Source organism: Emiliania huxleyi (assembly GCF_000372725.1).
Source record: "Emiliania huxleyi CCMP1516 chromosome Unknown EMIHUscaffold_174, whole genome shotgun sequence".
NCBI lineage: Eukaryota > Haptophyta > Isochrysidales > Noelaerhabdaceae > Emiliania > Emiliania huxleyi.
In genome coordinates this window covers 26,997-51,209 of record NW_005200844.1, presented here as the reverse complement: position 1 = coordinate 51,209, position 24,213 = coordinate 26,997, and the positions used below count along the sequence as shown (strand labels likewise).

The following is a 24,213-nucleotide window of genomic DNA, read 5'->3' as shown; positions in this document are numbered from 1 at the left end:
CGGAATTTAGGGTGGGACATACCGAGAAGGGGTGGGAATATGTGGAGGATATAAGTTTTTGGGTAGGATATAGGAAAAAGAAGAAGGCAACGCAACTCAGAAATAAACGTGGGGGGAGCGGGAAAGTGTGGCTGGCCGCGCGGGCATGGCTGCCTGCGAGCGCGGCAGCGCCTCGAGCGCGTACTTGTAGATGGCGCGCGCGCGCTCCGCCTCCTTTGCTCGCTCCTCGAACTGCGCAAAGGCGAGGAAGAAGGCCTCGCCGTGATCGCGCTCGTCCATCTCCTGTGCGGCCGAGGGCAGCGCAATCAGAGGGAAACGTGCTCGCGAGGGAGTCTCGGTGCTCCGAGTGCGTCAGCCAGATGTCGGGCGATGTCGGCTGGTCACGGGCAAAGCCAGGCCTGCATTGCGGCCTCAAAGACAGCGCGCGAGTTGGCGGTCTGCCCCTGCTTCTCCTCAAACTTGGCCCACTTGACCCAGGCGCGCGGCAGGTTGTGGCACGCCACGTACCTGCGAGGCCACGCGCGGGGGGGGCGTGATCTCAACTGGCCTCGCTCGGCTGGCCAGCAGCCCGCCAGAGCCGATTTTACCGCGCCCGGCCGCGCAGCCGGCCGGCGCCGGGTGTGCGGCGCGTTGCTGGGGTGTGGTGGTGGTGGTGTGGGGAGAGGCAGCACGCGGCGCGCCGCTGGAAGACGGCGCGCGCGCGGTCGGGCTGATTGGCGCGCAGCTCGAGGCGGACGAAGGACGTCCAGGCGTGGTCCTCCGGCTCCCACTCTGTCCACCGGTCGAAGAGCGCGCGCGCACCCGCCACCTGCGGGCAGGGTGTAATGGCGGTGGTGAGGCGGTGCGTGGCAGCGCGGAAAGGGCGGGGCAGGAAATGGCACGGGAGGGCGGTGGGCGGGCGAGAGCTGGTCGTGGGAAGGAGGGGGGGGGGGGGGGGGGGGGCAGCGGGTTCGGTGACCTGGTGTACGCCACGGTCCCTCTGGGCTCCGTGGCGACGAAGGTCGCCCGGGACTGGCTCGCCAACGAGCTCTACGAGCCGTCCCGGCGCGGCAAAATAGGTTCGCCCATGGCAGCGTGCGGCTTGCCGCGCGTCGCTGCCGTCTTGCACGCGGCAGCACCAGCTCTGTCGCGCCCGCTGCCGCCGCCCTCGGCCAACACGGTCGCGCCGGGTCTACCCGGTGTCCCTCTCGCCGTCGCCAGCGAGCGCAGAACCGGAACCGCCGACGGAAGCGCCGACAAGTGTGTTACGTGCCGACAGCCCGCCCGAGGCACCTCACGGGCCACCAGCCGTCGCCGCCACCGCACTCACTGCCCTCGGGTCTGCCGCCCTTGTGCGAGCTGCATCGCTGACTCATTAAGCTGCGTGTGAGTCACTCTCCGCCCTCGGCGCGACTAGTCAGCAGTAGCGAGTGTGTGCGTCACTGCTAGAGCCGGCGAGGGCAGTCCCGAGGGCTCCTCGCAGCGACTCGAGCGGGTCCGAATTCACTCGGCGACCGGTAAAATAGCGACGGTGTCACTTTTCAAAGACGTACGTAACACGCGGGCCGCCTCCCCCACCGTGCGATTGCCTTCAGTGGCCGCCAGACGTCCGGACCGCTCGCTTCCGGTGTGCAGCAGGGATTGCTGGCGAATGCCGCAAGTGGCTTTGGTGCTCGCGAGCTGATGCGGCCGGCAGGGACCGAAAGATCGCCGACCTGATCACGGCTGCCGGCGCCTCGGCGCCGGCCGACGCCGTGTTCGGCGGCAGGTTCGCGACGGGCGAGGCGCCCCGCCCGACGACCTCCGCCTCCGAGGCGGACGAGGGCGACGGCGTCGGCGGCGATGGCGGGACCGGCGTCGACTTCGACCTGTTCGATGACAAGCCGGACCCCAACACCCCCATGGAGGACCTTTGAGTTCCTCCCCAGTCTCACCCCACCTAGTTCTGCTCCCCCCTCCCCCCATCCCTCTGCCTCCCATAGGGCAGGAAAGGATAGCACTAGCATATGCGCCTAGTGCGCACTGGGCCCACATAGATGTGACCCGCCCACTCGAGTGCGGCGCCCGCGGATGCTAGTGCTTGAGAAGGCACCAACAACGCGGCACGGCCCGTTTTGGCTGTCTGCGGAGATTCTGTCTTAGCACACACAGTGAGTCATTCGGAGTCATTCGATGGCCAGAGTGCGATTGTGTGTGTGCGGTAAGGTTAATGACTGCACTCCAAAAGTGCTCCAAGTTACGTTTTAGCACAGCACTCCAAGTGCTCCAAGTTTTAGCTTGGTAAATATTTTGGTCCAAAATGTGCTGGGGGCAAAGAAAGCCAAGGAAGCGAAGCCGCGAGGTCCGCGGGGGCCAGGCCGCCCGGGAGCGAGAGAGAGGAGGGACAGTTTGGGATGGCAACAGCACGAGTACCTCGCACTTCTTTGGTCGGGACGGGGTGGCGCCTGCGCGATCCCGCTTAGCCATCTCCTCTCTGCAGGTCGTGTGAGTGAGTCACACACACACACACACACACACACACACACACACACACACACACACACACACACACACACACACACACACTGACGGCAGGTCGAACCCGCTACGTGGCTGGGTTCACAGCGATTGTGGAAAATGACGGGCCCCCGAAAATGACGGGCCCGGGGGGGAAGAACACTTGACGGTCGCGGGCTTCCTTCTCGCGCCTCCGCACTGGCAGTATTGTAGCCCCTGCTGCAGCCTGGCCTGACCACAGGGCGAACAGAGGCGGTACTATCGTCCGGCGCTCGTCACCGAATCTGGGCCAACTTCGACCGCCGCCACAGCTCGCCACGAGCACGCAGCGACAAAATGTTGACTGTACGGAAGTTGAGGCTGCCGTGCGAGCCGGCAGCAGGCTGGCTCGGCGGCGTTTACTCCCGCGCAACTTTTGTGTGTGTACGTACGTTTAGCTTACTGGGAGAAAAGGTAGATGGTCTCTCTTGTGTGTATGTTGTAAGTTCGTTGCATAGCAGATCAAGGCACAGAGCTCACACAAATTCACAGTGGGAGGAAAGCGGCGAGTCGCAATTCCAGGGGTCGTTGTGGCGGGCCACCCTGTCCAGAGAGGCACAGGTGCCAATCTGGGGGCTTTCGGACGATGTTCTATGAGCCCTGGCCGCCTCCCGACCACCACACAGCGGAAGCCTTAGCGCGCGCAATCCTCCGTGCGGGAAGGTCCGCCTCGATTCAAGCGGTACGCAGGCTGGACACCCCCTATCGAAAGTCCAGTCTCCTCACACCGCAGCTCTGGGAGGCCGTGACTAACGTCCTCGTGCACTATAACGTCGTGGTCTGCTTACTTCAGCTAGATAACGTCCGTCACCAGGGCCGCCTTCTTCATGGGCCGCGCTCCCTCATTGAAGACGTCGGACAAGCACACGAGCGCGGCAGTGCCATAGAGGATGGAACTCATGGTCCCCGCGAGGCGCTCAGCCTCGCCGAAGCCGGAGAAGATGAGGCTCGCCCCCGCGGCAAACACGCCGGCAGAAACTTGCGCGCCGGGGTCCATGGCGAGGCTACCCAAGATGAACAAGGCGATGAGGCGGACGAGTCCGTCCAGCGCCCTGACTACGTCCTGCATCGTCAGCTGCATGAAAAAGAGTTGGAAAGCCCTTTTCTGGTAGACGAATGCAGCCTGTCCGTAGGCTTCGCTGAACGCTTGACGCTCCTCTGGAGTGTCGCACCTCCTTGTCTGGATGTGAGCAATTTGCGCTCCGGCGAGGGAGCCGTAACGGACGTTCCACTGCGTCTTCAGGATGGAGAGCTCAAGCAGCGGGCAGAGGTAAAACACGCCGGTCAGCGCCGCGGAGAGCAGTGCGACGAGGTGGGAGCACACATAGATGGAGACGATCTCGATGCCAAAGAAATCCCCCATCACGTAGCCGGAGACCAGCGATGCGAGCATGGACGTGGGAAACTGAACGAGCGTGAACAAGCCGCCCCAGAGGTTAAAGACAGTCTCGTGGACCATGACGTCGAGTGTCTGAGAACACGACGAGGGCGTGAGCCGCGCGGCCGCTCGCTTCGTCTTCGTGTCCTCCCGGCTGAACTTCCGCTGATTCGCCTCTGCATTGAGCTTGAGAAGCTGCCGCTGCAGGACGGTGCGTATGTTGGCCTTGACATTGTTCATTGGCAAGTTTTCCTGGTACTCCCAGTCGAGCCGTACCCGCAGCGCGGCGACGCCCGCCATGCTGCACAGCAAGAGGGCCAGCTTTGCATTATTTGAGATTCCGATGCCGCCCAGCGTGCTGCCCCAAACGGTGGGATCCGGCCTGCGAGATGGCGTGCCATTATCGCCCGCCGTGTCGTCAACCCGGCTCGTCTGCTGCACAGCTAAGATGGTGAACGACATCAGCGACGAAAAGACCACGGGCAGGACGCCCCCGATGATGTTGAGGAGCATCGAATATGGAGCGTCAAACTTGGAGATGGGCAGCTGCCAAACGAAGCGGCAGAAGCCCAACCAAAGCCGCGTGACGCCATCGGCGGCGGTTGTGCCGCACGGCCACGGTGTCTCACCGCGCCAGTCGGAAATCTCCTTTTGATGGGCGTCCTCCTGCACCTGAGCCGAAATCAGAGGCGACCAAGTGGTTCCGGTTCGCCAGACCTGCCGTCGAAGGAGCTGGTACCATCTCGTGTCGAATCGGCGCTCACGTTCGACAGCTTCTGGGAGCGAGTTGAGGATGACCGCTTCGCGCCCTTCCGCCCACCCGAGTGACTCCAGGGCATCTGTGTAGCGTGTGCCAACCTGAAAGTAAGCATTCACGTGAGATGGCACAAACGCAGACCAGCGGGAGAACGCAGACCTTTCGGTGCCACGGAACTGGTGGTAGTTGCTCATCCCTCGCCTGGCGCGTCCGTGCTCGAATGAAGTGGCGGCGCGTTCCCCCTCGGATGCCGTTTTTTCTCGGTTTAAAAAATTCGGCACGTCTCGCTGTTCTTCACCTTTCTACCTACCTACCTACGGCTTCCACTATTTCTTTTTTGAGAGCGCCTTCGTCGTTAATAAGAAAAAGGTGGCCACAGTCACACACACACGCACACACACACCGCAAGAAGAAAGAACTCTACACACCGCACCGCGCAGGGCGGCGGCGCAAAGTGGGTCTGCGTCTGGTGCGCCACACGGCCACAACCCTTGCCAGCCCTTGCCGCCGCCCTTGCCACCCTTTGCCGCCTTGCCCTACGCCGCGGGCGGCGGTGGGAGCGGCCTGCTGGGCTAGCATGTTGTCCTTGCTGGGGACGGGCACGTGGAACGCACGTTACATGTTCGAACGGCCACCGGGATTCAAACAAAAAATAGCCAAGGCCCTCTCGCAACCCCTCCGACCCCTGGGACCCGTGGGCGTCGAAGAGGCGCTCTCGGGGGGCCGTTCTGAGTTCATACTACCTCGAAGTACAATATGCTGCGTCAAAGCACCGGCCCTGAGTCCGCAATTCGATTGCAAAGCCCTCGAGGTTAACCTTTCTTGCCGGTCAGTTCCAGCCGTCTGGATAAATTGTCTGCCCAGCTAGCAACAAAGGGTGGATTATGGGAGGGGAAGCCTGGCCAAGCCAGCGCCTCGCCGCCTACGCGCCTCCAAGATCGCTGACACGACGCTCGGTACCCCCTGCCCAAATAAGCCCATCGTAGCTTCTGGGTGGGGGGGGGGTCTGGACACCCCCCAAAACCAAAACGAGATGCCAAAACGAGATTCAGACTGCTAGGGGGGGAGGGGCTGAACCCCCCAAGGGCACATGACCAGACTCGGGTTTACAACACACCGTCAAGGCTAGTTGTCATATATGTCAAGCAAGCCGGGCATCTCTGCCCGCCAAAGAGCACACAAGCAGCAAGCTCGGCACGCACGCACGCACTGCGCTCCTCAGAGCATGCTTAGCCCACCAGCGAGATTTTGCCGTCGCGGTACATGATGAAGTTGTCCTCGTCCTCGAGCGCTTCCAAGTGAAGCTCGGCGTCTGCCTTGGAGCTTGGTCCACCCGGTCCACTAACTCACACACCCGGGCACGCACTAACTCACAGTCCTGGTGTGTGTTGCAGGGACTCGCCACATGACAAGGTGCCGCCGTTGCCCGGAGCGACTGTCTCGCGCGGCGACAGCCTGCGTCTCCAAGGGCTCCATCTGTCGCAACGAATCGCGTCCTCCGCAGCCTCTGAGCCGGCCGGTCATACGACAAGTACCAAACGCCCGTCGAGCCCCTTTTGGCGCAAGTCCCGGGGACACCCCCGCCGCACCGTGCGGCGCACGCCGACCAAGTCGCGCCACGCGCGCCCTTTTGCGCCGTCCTCGCGCCGCGGGCTCCACGTCGGAGCCCACCCGGTCCACAGGAGCCCGCTCGGCACGCACGTGCCCGCTGCCCGGCCGTACCAGGGAGGCGGAAGTATGAAGTTTAGAAGAAGAATCAATATCCCGAAGGCACACGGAGAACCCGGGTGGCTACACAAACGCACGGCGAACGAGCACGCAAACCAAAACAAAACTGGCCGCAAGGCGGTCCACGCGGTGGGCGACCACCGTCTAGGGGCGGGCCTCATACCAAAAGTGCCCGCCGATGCCCTCGATGTCCGTCTGGCGCGGCACCTGCATGTCCCCCCCTCCCAAAGCCGGGGAAGTTTTGGAGGACGAAACGGTCCACACAGTGTGCGCGCGTCCAGAGCCGCGCCGCGACGGAGCTCACACCGCCTGCTGCGCGCGCTCCGCCGTGATGTCGACGACCAGCAGCCCGCTGACGGCCTGGCCCGCACCGCCTGCGCCGCCAGACGCTCCGATGGTACTGCCGCCTCACCAGTGGGCAGCCGACGGCGGCGAGCCTTGCGGGCCTTGCGAGCTGTGCGACGACCGGGGCCCGCCGCTGCTGCAGCGCGTGCTGGAGGGCCACTGCCTGCTCAGTGGTGATCTCGTCGCGCTGCAGTCGCTCGCGGCGCAGCGCGACCGCTACGATGGCACGCGTGGCTGCGTCGCGTGCAGCCCCCACCCCTCCGAGTGCCCTCTTGGGCCCTGCCGCCTGACACCTCTATCGGTGGAGGGCTTTAGGTCACGGTCCACACTCCCGCCCTCCCGACCCCTCCACACCCCTACAGCGGCACCCCTACCCCTCCCGCCGTTTTAGGGCCTCCTGACCCGCACTCGGGTCGCCGCGTGACACGGCCCACGCGCCACGGCCAGAGTGCAGAGAGCAGAGTGCAGTTCTGCAGAGACGGGGTCTGAGACACTGAGACGCACGCGCGACGGCCGACGCGGCTCGCGGGGGTCGCGGGACGGCGCGGGACCGGGCAATGGTTAGGTAGTAGGGCTAGAGGGTCGCTCTACACTTAGCCTCTACACAGAGCATGCGAGCGCTCTACTTAGCCCCCGCACGGAGCCCGGCTCCGACTTAGACGCTGTATGGTCGGATGCCATGAACTTAACCGACACATAGGCCAATTCCGGGTAAAACGCGACGGTATACCCTCACACTTCCAGCTTTACCCGAAAGAATACCTGCGGCGAAGCATCGGGCGCGGCGAAGCGGCGAGGTAAGGTAAGGTAAGGTAAACTTCTCCACACACACGAGGTGGTGGGGCAAGCTAGGGGGGGCAACCCTCGCGTCTCCACGTCTAACGACAGGAGCCCCGAAGCGGCGAAGCGGCGGGCGCGGCTGCCGATGGCAGTGCGGACGATGCGGTTGCGATGCCCACGTTCCTCTGCTTCAAGATCGAGGCGGTGGTTGGCATACACTTCTCTGCGATCCCGATCAGCTCATCGCAACGAAGCGGCGCAACAAGCAGTGTGGCCGCCGCCGACAAGGCCCTATGCTACCTCACGCGCGGATCGTTCAAAGAGGAGACAGGCACACACAGGCTTCTTTCACCGTCATGCGTTTTTGATTACGCTTGAGGAGCATGTGAGAACTGTTTGGCTAGACACGTCGCTCAAGAATGCTGTCGAGGCTGAGGCGGCGGTTGCTGTGAGCATGAGGATGGGATCGATCGGGATTAGAGGCGCCTGGCTGGCGCCGTACTGGGCTGGGTTTTTTAGGCATTGTGGGGTTGGCACTCCCATCGACCCTCATGACCTCCTGCGGTCCCTGAGATGGACACCAGTGGGTGTGGGACCACAGCCAGGATACACTCGAAGGCTGGGTAAGCAGTAGAGGTCGATACTCGACGCGTCCCACATGGTCTGTGTCGCTGTCGGCACGCTGTCGACAGGACGTCGAGCGACACCGGTGGCAGTGCCACCCAGGAGTGGTCGGGCGGTCTCCCGTCATGAGAGAGCCACCATGTGATCCGTATGATGATTCCTGACAACCGCCTCAGTCAACTTTCGTCACAGTTCCCGCTCTGAGAGGAGCTGCGGGTCAGTTCGACAGCTGGAGCTGTGTCGCCGGCGTGCGGCGGCCTGCCTCCGGAGGTGCCTCTGAGGCGGACATTTTTTGGTCACCGTGAGAGAACGCGTTCGAATTTTCACTCCGGAACTTCAACTCCGCACGCGCACCGGCCAGGGCTACAATAGTGCCAGTGAGGCGGAGGCGCGAGTCGGAAGGCCGCGACCGTCAAGTGTTCCCTGCAGTCGCTGTGAACCCAGCCACGTACCCCTGGCCGTGTGGCCGTGCCACGGCCGACTTAGCCGGCGTAAGAGGCTCGCACCGATCTTAGACCGCGTAAGCACTCCAGGACTCCAGCGAGCAGCGTGGCTAGCCACACTTAGACCCGTTAAGCCTCGAGGCTCAGAACTTAGACTACTCTGCCCAACCACCAACCAGTGACCGCAGACCGGGCGCGAGCGCCGAGCGCCGTCCCGCGCTTTCCGCCGGCGCCCCCCCGGGTCTGCCCTGCCCTCGCGGCACGGCGAGGCTCGCCGAAAAAAAAGATGGCCAGCGCGTTGACCAGTCCGAGCCTGACTGTTCTTCGCCTTCCTATTCAATCTATCTCGTTTAGAACACTTAGACGAACGGCTCAAGAAACAACAACAACAAACCCGCATGTCATCCTGGTGCGGTGGCTGGCACCCCAGCCTCGGAGTGCTCGGGGCGGCCCGCCCCTGGCAAAAGGCCCTCGGCAGCGCCGCCCCCCAAGGCCGCCGCCGCTCGCTCCCTCGCGCCACGGACATAGAACGCCAGCCCCAGGAGGAGGATGCCAAAGCCGCCCAGCTCGAGGCACGACTGCGGGCCGGCCCACGGCTCGCCGTACCGCCCTCTGCTCAGCGTCCAGGCGGCAAGCTCGACCGCCCACACCAGCGCGGGCCGCGCGATCTCGACAAACACCCGCAGGACCGAGCCGTGCCTCAGGCCGATGCTCATGCTCAGCGGGTTGAGCGCGGCCAGGCTGAGCCAGTTGACGCCGACCAGCGCGCAGAGCGTCGGGCTCCGGCCGAGGCTTCGCAGCGTGTCGCCGACGTCCTCGACCCGCCCGTGGTCTGAGCCGGGGAGGGCATGCGCCAGCGGGAGGACGAGCGCGGCGCAGAGCGCGCTCTCGATGGCGCCCTCCGCACCGACCTGCAGCAGCGGCGAGAAGCGGCCCGCCTTCATGTAGCGCTCCTCAAAGGCGAACTGCGCCGACTGCAGCGCCCGCGCAGCCAGCGCCAAGAGCACCCCGAGCGGCGCCGTCCCGCTCGGCGCCGCCTCGCCGCGCAGTAGCGAGGCGGCGCCCACGAGGATCACGCCAGCGGCGGCGGCCAGGATGCCTCCCCACTCCGTGCGCGAGTAGCGCGAGCCCAAGATGGCGCGCGTGGCCATGGCACTAAAGACGAGCATCGAGCAATTGACCAGGCTAACCAGGCTGGCCGGGGCGAGCAGCACCGACCGGCAGTCGCAGATGCCGACGAGCAGGTCGCTAGCCGCGAGCGGCAGCAGTGGAAGGTAGCACTCGACCGTGCCTGCCGCGGCACGCGGCCGGTGCTGCCACGAGCCGAGCAGGGAGGTCGCTATCGCTGTCCCGACGACGAGCTCCATGAAGAAGGGCTTTGCAAAGGACTCACCCCCAACGCTGGTTTCGAAGGCGGCTTTGGTGGTGAGGGTGCAGAGTGCGCCGGCAATCACGGCGGCGACGCAGAGGACTCCCAGGCGCATGTGCGCGTTCGCTCGGCTGTGTGCGCACCCAGTCCCGCACTCAGGGGCGCAGTGAGTCTGTAAGCTTCACCCCGGTGGTGTGGCGTCAACGCGGTGGTGTGGCGGCCAAGTATCCCCGCCGAATTTCTTTTTGTTGAGTCTCCCACGGCTCGCCGAGCCAAAGAGAAACAAGAACATTCCGGCAACGTATGGTTCTTGCACGTGTGCAAGATTGGGCGTCTTCTGCAGCAGTCCCTTTGATGGGAGGCCCCAGGGTGGGGGCCACCTCGAACCCCCGGCCAGGGATTCGAGCGGAGGGTGCCCCGGATTCATCTATCCGTTGGGCCCCGGTACATTCATTAGAACTGATCACTTTGCGCAGCAGCCGTCGTCCCTTCGCCGACTGGACGGCAGTGCGCTGCGTTGTCGCTCTGTCGTGCACGCTCTCGTGCCTCGTTGTTGTGACCCACCCTGTCCCACCCGTGTGTGATCAGTGTCTACGGAGGGAGTGTCTTTGGCTCACGCCAGGGCGCTCGTTGCTCCTCCGTCTCTTTGTATCTTCCATACTGCGTTTATCAGAAGACTTGTAACGAATCATCCAACCGCAATCATCACGCGCGTGCCCCCCGTTGAGGCATATGGGCAACAAGAAGAAGGAGCGCGCGGCCAACCGGAAGAAAGCGACCCCTCCGGCCGATTCCTTGCGCAGTGATGCGATTGCAACCGATGCCGTGGGCCTCGCTCTCGTGCAGAGGAAGGCGGGCAGCAAGTGGGTCTTCACGAGCCGTGACCCATCGGCGCCGCCGCTCGCGGGGATGAGCACTCTCCTGCAGGCTCTCCTTTGCCGCCAGGCTCGCGCCGCCAGACTCGTACTGGTGGTGGATCACTGACCAGGCGCTCGATGACATCGCAAGGCAGCTTCACGACAGCAACCACTGTGTCGTGGACGGAATGCTCGGCGAGTCAAGGTGCGCTGCGCTTCAGAGGGAGGTTTGCGCGCTTCGACAGGCGGGAAGGCTCAAGGCATCGCGGCTCGCGGGCGGAAGGAGCGGCGCCATGACATCGTACACGCACAGTGCCGTGCGCGGCGACCTTGTCAGCTGGTTTAACGGCGAAGAGGCCGAGCTGTGGAGCGAGGGCGCGCTGCCCTCCTACCTTCTCCGCGTGGATACTCTCATTGATCAGCTCAAGCCGAGGCTCCAACAGCTGCAGGGCATCACTGGAAGGTCCAACGCTATGGTGGCGTGCTATCCGGGCGGGGGCGCGCGATACGTCCGCCACTGCGACAACTCCTGCGACGCAGGGAGCGGCAACCGGTGCAATGGTCGCCGCCTCACCGCGATTCTGTACCTCAATTGCGACTGGCAGCCGGGAGATGGAGGCGAGCTGCGCCTGTTCGAGCCCTTTGCGCCTCCAGGCCGGCCACCTCTGGCCGATGTGCAGCCCCTTGCGGACCGAGAGTATCTGCGTGTAGCGACACACAAAAGACAAGACGCGCGAACTGACTCTACGCAACCTAACGGCTCTAGCCTAAATCTACTGTGGGTACTTCACACCTGAGACCTGTTCCTATCTCTTACCTACCTACCCTGAACCTGGACCTGGACCTGGACCTACATACTTGTCCTATTCATCTGCAATGGTGCTATGACGCTATCTCCAGACGAGAGCGTGGCAGCCGCCTCAGCCACTTGTGCCAGCATCTCACCCCTCTGCACATCGTCGCCTAACTCGTGCTGCGGCGCCGACCGCCCGAGTCGGGGGTGAAGATGGCCGGCTTCCCCTTCTCGACAGCCTCAGGCGGCGGGTGACGGGGCTAGGAAGCAGCCCACACCCGACCCGTCGCTCGAACGACTTCGACGCCTGCGCAGGGGCCGCAGGGCGGTCAGTGGTGAGGCGAGGCGGAGCCGGCCGCGCCGGGTGCAAGGCGTTGTGAATGCCATGTGCGTAAGGCCGGGACGGAGGGGGCGCGCGGCGGGGGTCGGGGTTGGGGGGGGGGGGGGGGGGCTCACCCAGTCCGGCGTAGCCTTGCGAAGATGCGCAGTGCGGTGACCCACTGAAATGGCAACTCGTCGGAGCTTCCGGGGTGACATCTAGGGGTCCCTGAACGTTTCCGCAGGCGAAAGGACAAGACGCATTTTAAAATTATCTGGCGGCCGGGGTTGGGCGCGCGCGGGGGCGGCGGGTGTGCGGGATGTCTGTGGGCCCGAGAGCGATGCGTCATGTGTGTGTCCGCCTTGCGTTTGTTTCATAACATCGAAGGCTAGCTCAAAAAAATTATTCGCCATTAGGTGTCTTCTGATAATCGCAGTATGGAAGATACAAAGAGACGGAGGAGCAACGAGCGCTCTGGCGTGAGCCAAAGATGACGGCGCCCTCGCAAAATTCTTTTCTTCGCACGACATGCAGAAGCAGCGCATCTCATTCTTCACACGGCCATCGCAGAGCAGATTGTGAATGAGCTTGCCTGCGGCGAGGGCGGTCGAGTGCACGGAGCTAAGTGCCTCGCCGTCCTCGCAGGAGTCGCTTAGGCGGCTCCCGTGGTGTACCTGTGTTAGTGCCAGTGCGCGCCAGTCCCGTGCCTAGTGTCGTGCGAGGGAGGTTTCTAAAATTCTCGTGTCGCCCTTGGAGCACTTGGAAAAAGAAAGCAAGAAAACAGACAACCCAAGGGAGGGATGGGAGAACGGCACGCCGCCACCACACAGGGATTTTAAGGAGAGGAGTGTGATGCGCTAGCCGTCGCCCTTGGAGTGCAGTCATCAAGCTGTTTGTAAATTCTTTTTCCCAGTCCTGTGCCCAGTGTTGTGCGAGGGAGTTTTGTTGTAAAATTCTTTTTCTCGCGATGTCCACCCCGCCGCGCCGCCGCTCGCGCCGCCTCGCCTCCGCCACCACCGCCGCCCCCTCGCCACGCACGCCGCCGCCCACCCGCCTCCTCGACCTCCCCAGGGAGCTCCTCGAGCGCGCCCTCTCTCGCTGCGACAGCCCCCTCGACATCGCTCGCGTCGCGGCCGTCTCGCTGCCCTTCCACTCGCTCGCGGAGCAGGGCATCCGCTTGTGGGCGCAAGAGCGCGGCTTCGAGCTGCCAGCGCAGCCCGAGGGCGAGAGCTGCGCCGTGCGGTGGCTGTGCTATTCTGCGCTGCTTCGCGCGGCCAACCCGCCGGCGAGGGTGGCGGCAGGCAATATGCACAGCGTCTTCATCGACGGCGAGGGGCGGCTCTCGTCGTGCGGATCAGCGGCAACGGAGGGCGAGGAGGAGGACGAGGAGGACGTGGAGGCATTACCAGGGCTACTCGGCCACGGCGAGGGCGTGACGCGGCTCAACACACCGACCCGCCTCTCCTCTACGCTGGGCGACGAGTGCGCCGTGAGCGTCTCGGCTGGAGATGGCCACAGCCTCGCCCTGACCGCCGACGGCGCTGTCTGGAGCTGGGGCGGTGGAGGCTTAGGCAAGCTGGGCCACGGCGACACGCAGGACCAGCTCCTGCCCAAGAAGGTCGAGGCCTTGGCTGGCCAGCGCGTCATTGCTGTGTCGGCTGGAGGCTACCACAGCCTCGCCATCACCGCCGACGGATCTGTGTGGAGCTGGGGCTATGGAGGCCGTGGCCGGTTGGGCCACGGCGACGAGCAGCGCCAGCTGCTGCCGAAGAAGGTCGAGGCCTTCGGGGGGCACCGCGTCGTTGCTGTGTCGGCTGGAGCCAGTCACAGCCTCGCTCTCACTGCCGACGGCAGCCTCTGGAGTTGCGGCCGTGGACAAGATGGCCGTTTGGGCCACGGCGATCGGGAGGACCAGCTGCTGCCGAAGAAGATCCAGGCCTTGGTAGGGCAGCGCGTCGTCACCGTGTCGGCTGGGTGGCAGCACGTCCTTGCCATCACCGCCGACGGCTCCGTCTGGAGCTGGGGCGGTGGAGGCTTTGACCGGCTGGGCCACGGCGACGAGCAGGACCAGCTGCTGCCGAAGAAGGTCGAGGCCTTGGCGGGGCGGCGCGTCGTCGCCGTGTCGGCGGGAGGCTTCCACAGCCTCGCCCTCACCGCCGACGGCAGTGTCTGGAGCTGGGGCTGGGGATACTCTGGCCGGTTGGGCCACGGCGACGAGCAGAACCGGCCGCTGCCAAAGAAGATCGAGGCCTTTGCTGGCCAGCGCGTCGTCGCTCTGTCGGCGGAAGGTGAAAAAAGTTTCGCCATCGCCGCCTACGGCGCCGTCTTTACGTGGGGCGAGGGCGACTACGGCTGCCTAGGCCACGGAGAGGACCTGTCGAACCAGCTGCTGCCCAAGAAGGTCGAGGAGTGGGCGCTGGGGTAGTGAGGTACTGGGGGCTCTATGGGTATGCGCCCCGGCCGGGCGTTTAGTGGCTCAGCTGCAGCGCGTTGCCCGCCCGCGCGGTGAGACGGGCTGTGTGAGCGTGCGTCGGGAGAGCGTTACAGACTGCTGCGAGACAGGGGTGTTGATACTCCCAACTGCGCTCCGTCACCGGCGTCGCGGTCTCCCCCCACTGAGGGCGATCGGCGGGGGGGGAGTCGCGCCGCCGGCACGTATCTGTGTACTGGATGGCGGCCACTCGGGCGACGCTCGCGAGGTAGACGAGCGCCGCAGCGGGCCGCATCAGCGAGAGAGAGAGAGAGAGAGCGACTCAAGGATACAGGGCGCTTCGCCCTCCAGGGGGGGCTTCAACCCTCGCGCAGGGGAATGTTTCATGTCGGACAGAGGCTCAAGAGAGCCGCGGGGGTTGCGCTGCGAACACCGCCTTCCCGCCCTCTCGATCCGTCTCCGCCCCGGGGCATACTCGCATACACACAGTACTCTCCGAGCCATCCTCGATCCCGTCCGCGCGTGTCTCCCGATCCGCCGGAAGCCCGCCATTCTACTCTAGAGTTATTAGCCGCCGCGCGTGGGGCACCGCTGCAGCCGGCGCCGCCCTCGCGCCAGCGAGACCGCCTGCCTGCGCCGGCCCTCGATCGACGCCACACGGCTCAGATGTCCCCGATAAGAGCGGCCACGGCTGCCTAAAGCCGTGGGGGGGCAATCCATGGGGGAGCTGTTGTTCCCGCCCGCCACCTTGTGGGCTACCTCTCGCCCATCTCCCCGTTTGTGGCTACATTTCTCGGCTGCAGCTGTAGGTCGCCTCTTTGTTCCCCGCCGCCGCCTTGAGGGCGTTTCTGCACTGCTCCTCCGGGAAGCCCATCTCGACCTGCGGCGTTGAGAGAAGCGTGTTGGCGTCGCACTCGCGTGTGCTCGACGGCGCCACCAACTCTCATCTAGGCCGCATCTCGGCCGCATCTCGGCTGTGTCTCGGCTATCCCGCGCCATCTCCGCGATGGTGTCGGCTTCACATTTGCTCTCGACAGCGTACGTCTCGGTCCAGAACTTTGCCTTCTGCTGGAACGCCTGAGGTCGAGATGAGGCCGAAGTGTGGCCGGGCCGAGACGTGGCCGAGACGCGGCCGCTCTGCTGGAACGCCTGCTGCTGGTCCTTGTACTGCTTCGCTACCTCGGCGTCCTGTGTGGACGCGTCGAGCGACAGTCGGGAGTCCACTCGTTTGCCCGGGCACAGGGCAGAAACATGTCCATGTCGAGGGATGTGGCGAAGGTGCGAGCGAGGGGGGGGGGGGGCGTCCCGCAGTGTCGGGCTTGCCTGCGGGTCGTCAGGCTCCGGCGCCGACAGCAGCGCTTGCAGCGAGATGAGAGCCGTCCGTATGGTGAGCGCGGGCTGTCGGACATGGCGCGGAGGGCGGGAGCTCGTGAGCTCGTGAGCTGGTCGTGGCGGGGGCGTGCAGCGGGCGCGGCAGCGCGAGGGCCCTGTGCGAGTGGGGGCGGCAGCGGCGGCGAGGGAGCGTCTCGGAAGTGCCTCGCACCGACCACTCGTTCTTGAGTATGGGAAGTGTCTAGGAAGTGTCTAGGAAGTGTCTCGGAAGTGCCTCGCACCGACCACTCGTTCTTGAGTATGTCTAGGAAGTGTCTAGGAAGTGTCTCGGAAGTGCGGAAGCACCGACCACTCGTTCTTGAGTATGTCGAGGCAGATGGCGCCGCTCTGCGAGGAGACATTGGGGTGCCATACCCTGGTGCGAAACTTCATCTTTGGCGGCACGAAGGGGTAGTCGCTAGGCAAGCTGATGTCCACGATGAAGACCCCGCCTGCGGAAAGGAGACATTGGGCTGCGGGGCACGCTCTCACAGTCACGCAAACGACGTGTTCTGCCGCGTGGGAGTTTGTTTTGCCGGTGGCGGCGACTCGCGCGGGCGGGGAGAAGGTGGGGGGGGGCGGGGGGCGAGGAGAGGGGAGGGGAGGGGATCGTGAGGGGAGAGGATCGTGAGGGGAGAGGAGAAGGGGGGGGGGGGGGGCGGAAAAAAAGGCCCCAGAAAAAGGTCCTGGAGAGAGAGAGAGAGAGAGAGAGAGAGAGAGAGAGAGAGAGGGAGGGAGAGAGAGAGGGAGAGAGAGGGAGAGAGAGGAGCTGCTCCAGAGCCGACCGCGCGGCCGCTTTAGCGATGGGCACTCCGGCAGCACGGCCCCGGCCCCGTTCTCCCGCGTGGGTTGGTGTGTGTGTGTAGCGGTAGCGGTGGTGGCAGCGGTGGTCGGCGCTCGCACCCTCGTACGGCGTCCCAACCGGCCCCTTGAGCTTTCCAATCCACTCGAGCAGGTTCGCCTCCGAGACGAGAGAGGCCCACACCACCTCCTTCTCCATCAGCGCGTCCTTGCTGCACTCCTTGAGCTCCTGTGTCCGAACGAAACGCGCCGCTCAGCACCGGCGCCCGCGCGGGAGGAGGCTTGCATGCGCAAGCGGCGCGGGTGCTCTGAACCTTCTTGATGCGATTGACATCAGACATCGTAGAGACAGCCACGCCCGCCGGCGGTGCGGGCGGAAGACTGGGCTTCGGAGAGAAGAACAACGGCGGCTTCAGCAGCAAGGGTTCGGGCTCCTCGGTGTGAGGGCCGCGGAGCTGGTCTTCTTGCGGAAATAAAACGCGAGAAAACGCTCAAACGCGTCACTACGTGCCTCCCCGTCTTTGTAGCCTGGCGTTTGTGCCCCGTTTGTGCCGCGTCCCGTGCCCCCGAGTTCATTTCATAACAATAAACACCTCACTCTCAAAATGAAAAGAAACGCGCGGTTGGAAAAGGCTAAGCTCAAAAGAAAAAGACCGGTTGTCAGAGCCAGCAGCAGGTGGGCTACCCGACATCCTCCTCCCTCTCCCCCCTCTCCCTCCGCACGCGCTCCCGCCGCCACACGTTTGCGCGTTCCCCGGCGTTCTCCGGGGCCGCACCCACATCTTCCCCTCCGGCCACGCTTTGTCAACCCACTGCGCCCGTGCGCGCGCTCGCGATGAAAGCCTCGGCCGTGAGTTTCCATGCCATCCGCGGGCCCCGGGAGAACTTGCACCCTATGCGCCCACTCCTACTCCGCGACCGCATCGAGCCTGGCGAAGCGCACCCGCGCACACACGCCTCTCGGGGGGGGCTGCCTCGCGCCTGCCGTGTCCGCTCAGCCGCCGCATTTTGCGTCCACCCCACCACCCCGTCCTGCACGACGTCGCCCCGCCCTCGCCTGCCCTCTCTCCCCGCCCCTCGCCCACCGCCCCCACCCCGCCTCCCCTCTCGCCCCCGCAGCTCCGCCGCCATGTCGTCCAAGGTCAAGGGTGATGCCGCCAAGCTCAAGGCCAAGAAGTCCGTCTCGCGCTCCTCCAAGGCGGGCCTCCAGTTCCCGGTCGGCCGGATCCACCGCCACCTCAAGCAGCGGGTGACCAACAAGGGGCGCGTCGGTGCGACCGCGGCCGTCTACTCCGCCGCCATCCTCGAGTACCTCACCGCCGAGGTGCTCGAGCTCGCCGGCAACGCGTCCAAGGCCGGCGCCTCCCTCGCAACCTCCACCCCCCCCCCCCCCCCAGTCGCCGCCGCCGCCGCCCGCCCGCCCGCCCGCCCGCCCCTCCGTCCGTGGCCCCCGTCCCGACCCAACCGCGCGGCCACCCCCGCCCCCACCGCCCGCCTCGCCGCGGCTCGCCAGCACCGCCAGCTCCAACCGCGCCGCCAGCTCCCAACCGCCAAACCCTGAGCCCGCCGCCTCCTCGCCGCCTCCGCCCGCAGGACCTGCGCGTCAAGCGGATCACGCCGCGCCACCTCCAGCTGGCCATCCGCGGCGACGAGGAGCTCGACACGCTGATCAAGGCGACCATCGCCGGCGGCGGCGTCATCCCGCACATCCACAAGTCGCTCCTCAAGAAGAAGTCGGCCAAGGACTGAGCACACCAACAGCCGCAGCCCCCGCCGAACTCCCTCCCCCCGGTGGTGGGGGGTGGGGGGGGGGGGGTCTACGTTCTGGCTCGGCAGGGCGGGGTGAGGGCGCAGCTACACGCACGGTTTCGTAGTCCCGGCTATTGAGGCGCCACGGCGCACGCACTGCTTCGAGACGGCTGCCGGGGTCGTTCATGTGAGGCTGTACCACCCCGCCCCTCATCAGTCCTCCCCCCTCCTCTCCTCACACTCTGCTCTTTGGCATGTCTGGGCATGTGCGTGTATTTGACCCTCCGATCAGCAAGCCACCGACACTGTGTTCTCCCCTTGCATTGGGTAGCTACCACCCCTAACGTTAAGAGCTGAACAGTGAGTGACAGTGTTGCTAGTGTTAACAGTAACAATAGAAAAACATTCGGGCTGTGTGCCCGTCTTTGACCGGAGTGAAAAGTCCAACGCGCTCGTCGGTGACGGTGTCCCCCAACCTGCGCCGCGCTCGGCGAGCCTCGACAGCGCTTTCGGTGGCATGCAGCTCTTTGCGACAGAAGCCTGGAGAGCAGCTCCTCTGCTGCTCACACACTCTGCAGAGTTGACACAGCCTACTGTGCGGTTGCCACAGCTGTCACAGCGATGGGCTCGCCCTCACTGGCCCTCAGTCACTTGTGCTGCGGCTTGTGTGAGCGACACTGCTCGGCGACTGCATAGATGGGCCCAGGTAGGAGGCTCCACGCCACCTGAATCGCGTCGTGCCACCTGAAAGCCACAAAATGCCGGATTTTGCACGAGACACACGCGGAAAGCGCCACGTGCCTCCACGAGTCCTTTGCAGCTTTTTGCACAAAATGCAGGTGGCTTTAGCCACTTGCTCCATGAGCAAAACAGTGCAAAAAGCACCTGGAGCAGATGGCTTACGCCGCCTGTGGACAAGGACAAAACAGTGCAAAAAGCACCTGGAGCAGATGGCTTACGCCGCCTGTGGACATGGGCAAAACAGTGCAAAAAGCACCTGGAGCAGATGGCTTACGCCGCCTGTGGCCATGGGCAAACAGTGCAAAAAGCACCTGGAGCAGATTCCAAACGCCGCCTGTGGCCATGTGACCGCTCGGGTGGCGCCAGGTGGCTTCGCCCCCCTCCAAGCCACCTGCCCCCCTCGCCACACCTGCCTGGAGGGCTGGAGCACGTGCGCCACCTGGGCCCGGGCAGGTGGCTCCAGGTGGCTTCGGCCCCTCTAAGCCACCTGCATGCCCCCCCTCGCCACACCTGGAGGGCTGGAGCACGTGCGCCACCTGGGCGTCACTTCGGGAATTTCATCGTGCGTGTTCTTTTGAATAGGAATGTACTATACACCGCCTCGGCACCACGAGCCGCCCCCGCCGCGCCTCCACAATCCACTCTCGCAACTCTACCGCGCAGCCAGCACACGACGTCGGCGAGGCCGACAAAGCTCTGCATGGCCTGGTTTATCGGGGATCGAGTGATGGCGTATTATCGGGCAGTCTTCTCATTGGCGAGTCAGACTGCTCAGCGTCGGCAGCAACGGCGCGTGAGCAGCGCAGCCACCGGCTCCTGCGGCGTTTGCAGCCACACCAAACGCCCGCGCGGGCCGGGTTGAAGCCCCAGGCTTATGTCGACGCCGGACATTGATTGTAGCCGCCGATGACCGCCGCAGGCCCTCTTTCACACACCCCACAGTCCCAGTTTGCAGCGCGGGGAGGAGCGGGGAGGCTCGCGTTTGGCAGGCCAGCCCTTCCGTGGCTCGGATTTTCCGTTTCCGAATTCAAACTTGCGCCAGGTGGCGCACGTGCTCCGGCCCTCCAGGTGTGGCGAGGGGGGGCATGCAGGTGGCTTGGAGGGGCCGAAGCCACCTGGCGCCACCTGCCCACCCATCAGGCCCAGGTGGCGCACGTGCTCCAGCCCTCCACGTGTGGCGAGGGGGGCGGGGCAGGTGGCTTGGAGGGGTCGAAGCCACCTGGAGCCACCTGCCCAGGCCCAGGTGGCGCACGTGCTCCAGCCCTCCTCGTGTGGCGAGGGAGGGGGGGCAGGTGGCTTGGAGGGGGCTGAAGCCACCTGTTGCCACCTGCCCAGGCCCAGGTGGCGCACGTGCTCCAGCCCTCCACGTGTGGCGAGGGGGGCGGGGCAGGTGGCTTGGAGGGGGCCGAAGCCCTTGGCGCCACCCGAGCGCATCACATGGCCACAGGCGGCGTTTGGAATCTACTCCAGGTGCTTTTTGCACTGTTTTGCCCATGGCCACAGGCGGCGTAAGCCGTCTGCTCCAGGTGCTTTTTGCACTGTTTTGCCCATGTCCACAGGCGGCGTAAGCCATCTGCTCCAGGTGCTTTTTGCACTGTTTTGCCCATGTCCACAGGCGGCGTAAGCCATCTGCTCCAGGTGCTTTTTGCACTGTTTTGCTCATGGAGCAAGTGGCTAAAGCCACCTGCATTTTTGTGCAAAAGGCTCTAAAATGGCCGAAATCCCTGTTGGCGCACGTGGCGATTGCCACGTGTGCCTCGGCTAAGAGGCCTCTCCAGGCGAGAGTCAGGTGGCACGACGCGAGTCAGGTGGCGTGGAGCCTCCTACCTGGGCCCATCTCTCGGCGACTGCCGGCACACTGTAAGCCCATGGGTGTGAGGTCAAACCACGCTGTACCTACCAGCGCTTGGTCACATCGGCCCCGAGGTCAGATCCATCTACTCTGTTGATGACAAGACTTGTCTACTGGCTGGAGCCGAGCAGGAGGGCCCGGCGCACAACCCCCTGGTCAACTCACCCCCTCCACACCCCGTACCAAAAACGCTGTCACGGCCAGCTCGGCACTATCTACTCAAAATAAGTTTTTGTGAGGGTTGCCCGGCCGCGGGTTGCTGCGCAAAAGCTTTTATGTGCGCGGGTTCGCGCTGCGCTAGGCTCAGAGCGAGTTCGCGCTGCGCTAGGCTCAGACGGCGAGTTCGCGCTGGCTAGCTAGGTAGGAGAGAGAGTTTGTTTGTGTTGCTAGGTAGGTAGGTAGAGGGTGAGCCGTCGCGATTTCTTGTTGGTTTTCAAAACTCTCTCTCTCTCAAGCTGAAGATGTTCACGGGCCCTCACACGAAGGTGGGGAGCCCCGGGTGGGTCTCTTTAGGTTTATTTAGCTGTACTCGAACTCGGTCTAGGCAGGGTTTGCTTGCTCGTTCGTCGTTGCTGGAAATTAAGACAACAACAAACGCTAACCTCTTTCTGGCCGCGTCGTCCCTCCCCTGGCCGATGTTCTGCATTCCTCTTTTACGTACATAAAAGTTCGACGGATCACAGGACACAGCTAGACCCCAGCTGGGTTCCACGAGGCCTGACAGCCGGCGAGAGCTTGCGCTGCCGGATAGTCGAAGAAGGCCGATAGCGCTTGCCTCTCCGGCTCCGCGCCCTGCCGCGGTGACGCTGCCGGCTGCGACGCCGCGGCTGCGCTTGCCTCTCCCGCTTCCTCTCTGGCCCTCTCGCCCTCCTCCCACAAACGCGCTACCGCTGCCGGGTCGTACCGCTCGTCTCTCCGTCCGCGCCTCTCTCGCTCTGCGGCCATCCACGGCTCATCTTGCGCGCGCGGGTGGAAGGGCCCCCAATAGTAGCCGCCACAGTCGTCCGTCATAATTGTTAGTCGGAGAATTTCGCGAATCCTCGGCACAGCCTCGAGCGCCTCGAGGCGGTCGTTGCTGCTGTCGAACCGGAGGCGGATGTAGCTCTTGGCCGAGCCTGCGCAACAACAGGAAAGGAGCGTCGGAAGGGGCGGGTCGCGTGTGCTGGCGCGCTGGTCGCATAGCGGAGTGCCGCGCACCGGGCTGGGAGAAGGGGTCGTAGTGGTCGGCGATGGACGTGCCGATTGAAGTGGTCGGCGACGTCCTGGGAGCAAAACGGCACAACTCCCAGGAAAGGTCGTAGCCTCGCAAGTCCAACGGCACGTCCACAAAGCCGCGCAGGGAGAGGTCGAAGTCGATGTCGCTCGCGGACGCGGAGCAGAGACTTGCAGTCCTCAGCTTCAGCGTCCACGAGGGCCACGGGAAGCAGTGAGACGAGTGGGATTCCGGCATGGAGAAGGTCCATCGAATCTCGTCCCGCTCAAAGGTCACGATCCCGGCGCCGAACTCCAACGTTCCGAGGGCAATCTCGCTGCAGTGCTTCCGGACCGGCCGGTCCCAAACGGTATCGGGCCCAAACCTCCAGCGGGGGAGCCCGGGCGGCGGCCCTGGCCGTGGGAGGAGCTGCAGCTTCTCGAGCTCGCTCGAGAGCGACTCAGAGCGCTGCCCCTCTGCGCGCAGCCGCTGCACCTCTGCGTGCAGCCGCTGCACCTCCTCGCGCAGCTGCTGCCCCTCATCGCGCAGCCCGGCCGGCTCGCCAGCCGCATCTCCAGCTCCAGCCGCAAGCGGGCCGCCGCCGCTCGCCTCGCCGCCGCTCGGCTCGCCAGCCGCATCTCCAGCTCCAGCGGCAGGCGGGCCGCCGCCGCTCGCCTCGCCGCCGCCGCTCGCCTCGACGCCGCTCGGCTCGCCAGCCGCGTCCCGAGAGGGCTGCGGCACTGCGAAGACGCGCTGCCGCTTAGCCGGGTCTGCCGCCCACTCTAGCTGCTCGTCCCAGAAGAGCACCGCCCCCTTCGTGACGCCGCAGTCGGCAGCCGCCTGCTCTGCGGAGCTCGCGTCGCCCGCTCGAAAGCGGACGGCGGCGGTGAGTGCGGGCTCGAAGCAGTCCAAGAACGGCCGCGAGCCGTTGACGTCGCCGCCGTTTCCGCGACGCCGAGGCAGCTTCGCCTCTACGAGAGCGCGGCGCGACTGCGTGACCAGCTCGGCGTACCGCTCTCGCAGCGCAGCCTGCTCCGCAGTCGGTCCGACGGGGCCAAAATGCAGCACGCCGCACTCAAGCAGCCTCCGCACCGCAGGCAGCCACTTTGTGACATGCCGCGTGTTTTTGTCAAGGGACCCGCGCCGACGGAGGATCGATCCGAGCGGCTCCTTAGTGCGCTCGTGCTCGAGCGCGGCATCGATACACTGTTGGGATGGGGAGCGGGCATGAGCAGTTTGATATGTGGCGGCGGGAGGTGTACGAGCGGGGCGGCAGAGCAGCAGCACACCGATGGCGTGTCCCTTCCAACCTTGACGGGGAGGCCGTCTGGAATCTCCCCCTCAGCGTCCAACTGCTGCAGCAAATTTGCAGCGTGCTGCTGAAGTAGGTCCGGAAGCGACTCGTCGGGAGATTCAGCGGCGGCGGGCGTCACGTCGAATCGGGCGGGCGCCGCAGTGGCGAGGGTGGCGCTGGCGTCCGACGGCTGCGGCGAGGATGTGGCGCCGAGCGCGCAGCTCTCCTCATCGTCGATCTGCATTCGGCTCTCCTCCTCGTGCTCGATCTGCATCCGCACCGCTCACGTCTTTGCTGTGCCGCTTGCTCGCTAGGTGTGCGGGTCTCGGAAAGAAAAAGCACAAGAACTAACGGGTCCCTAACAGCCGCTACGAGGCAGAAGAGAACGACGCGACAGAGGAGGAAATGACAAGGGAGAGAACGACGAGAGTGGGACGACCGCGAGGTGGCATGAAGGTTGCAGCGAGAAGCGGCGAGAGAAGACTGCGAAGAGAGATATAGGAAGAGGCAGACTCCCTAGGGTGGGCGACGGCTAGCGCACCACACACCTCTCCTTAAAATCCCTGTGTGGTGGCGGCGTGCCGTCCTCCCATCCCTCTCTTGGGTTGTCTGTTTTCTTTCTTTCTTTTTAGCCGCTACGGACAAACTCATCTTTTATTCTTTGATAGTTAGAGGCTCTCACTCACTCTCAAAGTCTCAAACACAAACTTGCGCCACAGCTATATGTGTCGCACACACGCGACACGGCGGCTCCGGCAGCGCGCAGCGGAGGCGCCGGCGGGGGGCGCACCGATCTTCCACTTGCTACGCACACCCACACGGACCAGGCCACAGCCACACAGCACACAGGGTCTCACATAATCACATATCTCTCT

General features: G+C 64.6%; 7 protein-coding genes across 7 annotated transcripts in view; 2 read left to right on the top strand and 5 right to left on the bottom strand.

The window, feature by feature from the left end:
- Nucleotides 1-1,355, bottom strand: part of EMIHUDRAFT_456248 (hypothetical protein) — a gene marked incomplete at both ends in the record, with an annotated part of 2,613 nt that extends 1,258 nt beyond the window's left edge. Inside the window, 6 exons of the mRNA XM_005783993.1 lie at nucleotides 23-95; nucleotides 185-282; nucleotides 399-507; nucleotides 672-808; nucleotides 1,119-1,146; nucleotides 1,273-1,355. Of these exons, the coding sequence (XP_005784050.1) occupies nucleotides 23-95; nucleotides 185-282; nucleotides 399-507; nucleotides 672-808; nucleotides 1,119-1,146; nucleotides 1,273-1,355 (528 nt within the window). The remainder of the gene's footprint in view (nucleotides 1-22; nucleotides 96-184; nucleotides 283-398; nucleotides 508-671; nucleotides 809-1,118; nucleotides 1,147-1,272) is intronic.
- A 1,952-nt stretch (nucleotides 1,356-3,307) lies between these two features.
- On the bottom strand, nucleotides 3,308-4,843 carry EMIHUDRAFT_231587 (hypothetical protein; the record flags this gene model as incomplete). Its single annotated transcript, XM_005783992.1, has 2 exons — nucleotides 3,308-4,558; nucleotides 4,751-4,843. The coding sequence occupies 2 exons, from the start codon at nucleotides 4,841-4,843 to the stop codon at nucleotides 3,308-3,310; spliced, it is 1,344 nt and encodes a 447-aa protein (XP_005784049.1).
- A 4,127-nt stretch (nucleotides 4,844-8,970) lies between these two features.
- Nucleotides 8,971-10,053, bottom strand: EMIHUDRAFT_231584 (hypothetical protein; the record flags this gene model as incomplete). The annotated part of the gene is made up of 1 exon (XM_005783991.1): nucleotides 8,971-10,053. The coding sequence occupies one exon, from the start codon at nucleotides 10,051-10,053 to the stop codon at nucleotides 8,971-8,973; it is 1,083 nt and encodes a 360-aa protein (XP_005784048.1).
- Nucleotides 10,054-10,670: 617 nt separating this feature from the next.
- EMIHUDRAFT_231583 (hypothetical protein) lies at nucleotides 10,671-11,566 on the top strand (the record flags this gene model as incomplete). Its single annotated transcript, XM_005783990.1, has 4 exons — nucleotides 10,671-10,801; nucleotides 10,884-11,000; nucleotides 11,079-11,469; nucleotides 11,507-11,566. The coding sequence occupies 4 exons, from the start codon at nucleotides 10,671-10,673 to the stop codon at nucleotides 11,564-11,566; spliced, it is 699 nt and encodes a 232-aa protein (XP_005784047.1).
- A 3,152-nt stretch (nucleotides 11,567-14,718) lies between these two features.
- Nucleotides 14,719-16,922, bottom strand: EMIHUDRAFT_429671 (hypothetical protein). The gene is made up of 8 exons (XM_005783989.1): nucleotides 16,825-16,922; nucleotides 16,613-16,739; nucleotides 16,016-16,161; nucleotides 15,662-15,736; nucleotides 15,488-15,526; nucleotides 15,335-15,415; nucleotides 15,153-15,218; nucleotides 14,719-15,033 (listed from the first exon to the last, which is right to left on the bottom strand). Exons 1-8 carry the CDS (start codon nucleotides 16,849-16,851, stop codon nucleotides 15,001-15,003), a joined length of 594 nt encoding a protein of 197 aa, XP_005784046.1. The 5' UTR covers nucleotides 16,852-16,922; the 3' UTR covers nucleotides 14,719-15,000.
- A 249-nt stretch (nucleotides 16,923-17,171) lies between these two features.
- EMIHUDRAFT_442150 (putative histone H2A) lies at nucleotides 17,172-18,664 on the top strand. Its single transcript, XM_005783988.1, has 3 exons — nucleotides 17,172-17,186; nucleotides 17,630-17,864; nucleotides 18,104-18,664. The coding sequence occupies exons 2-3, from the start codon at nucleotides 17,640-17,642 to the stop codon at nucleotides 18,257-18,259; spliced, it is 381 nt and encodes a 126-aa protein (XP_005784045.1). The 5' UTR covers nucleotides 17,172-17,186; nucleotides 17,630-17,639; the 3' UTR covers nucleotides 18,260-18,664.
- Nucleotides 18,665-21,542: 2,878 nt separating this feature from the next.
- EMIHUDRAFT_231578 (hypothetical protein) lies at nucleotides 21,543-23,612 on the bottom strand (the record flags this gene model as incomplete). Its single annotated transcript, XM_005783987.1, has 4 exons — nucleotides 21,543-21,967; nucleotides 22,050-22,581; nucleotides 22,786-23,250; nucleotides 23,334-23,612. The coding sequence occupies 4 exons, from the start codon at nucleotides 23,610-23,612 to the stop codon at nucleotides 21,543-21,545; spliced, it is 1,701 nt and encodes a 566-aa protein (XP_005784044.1).
- Nucleotides 23,613-24,213: the final 601 nt, after the last annotated feature.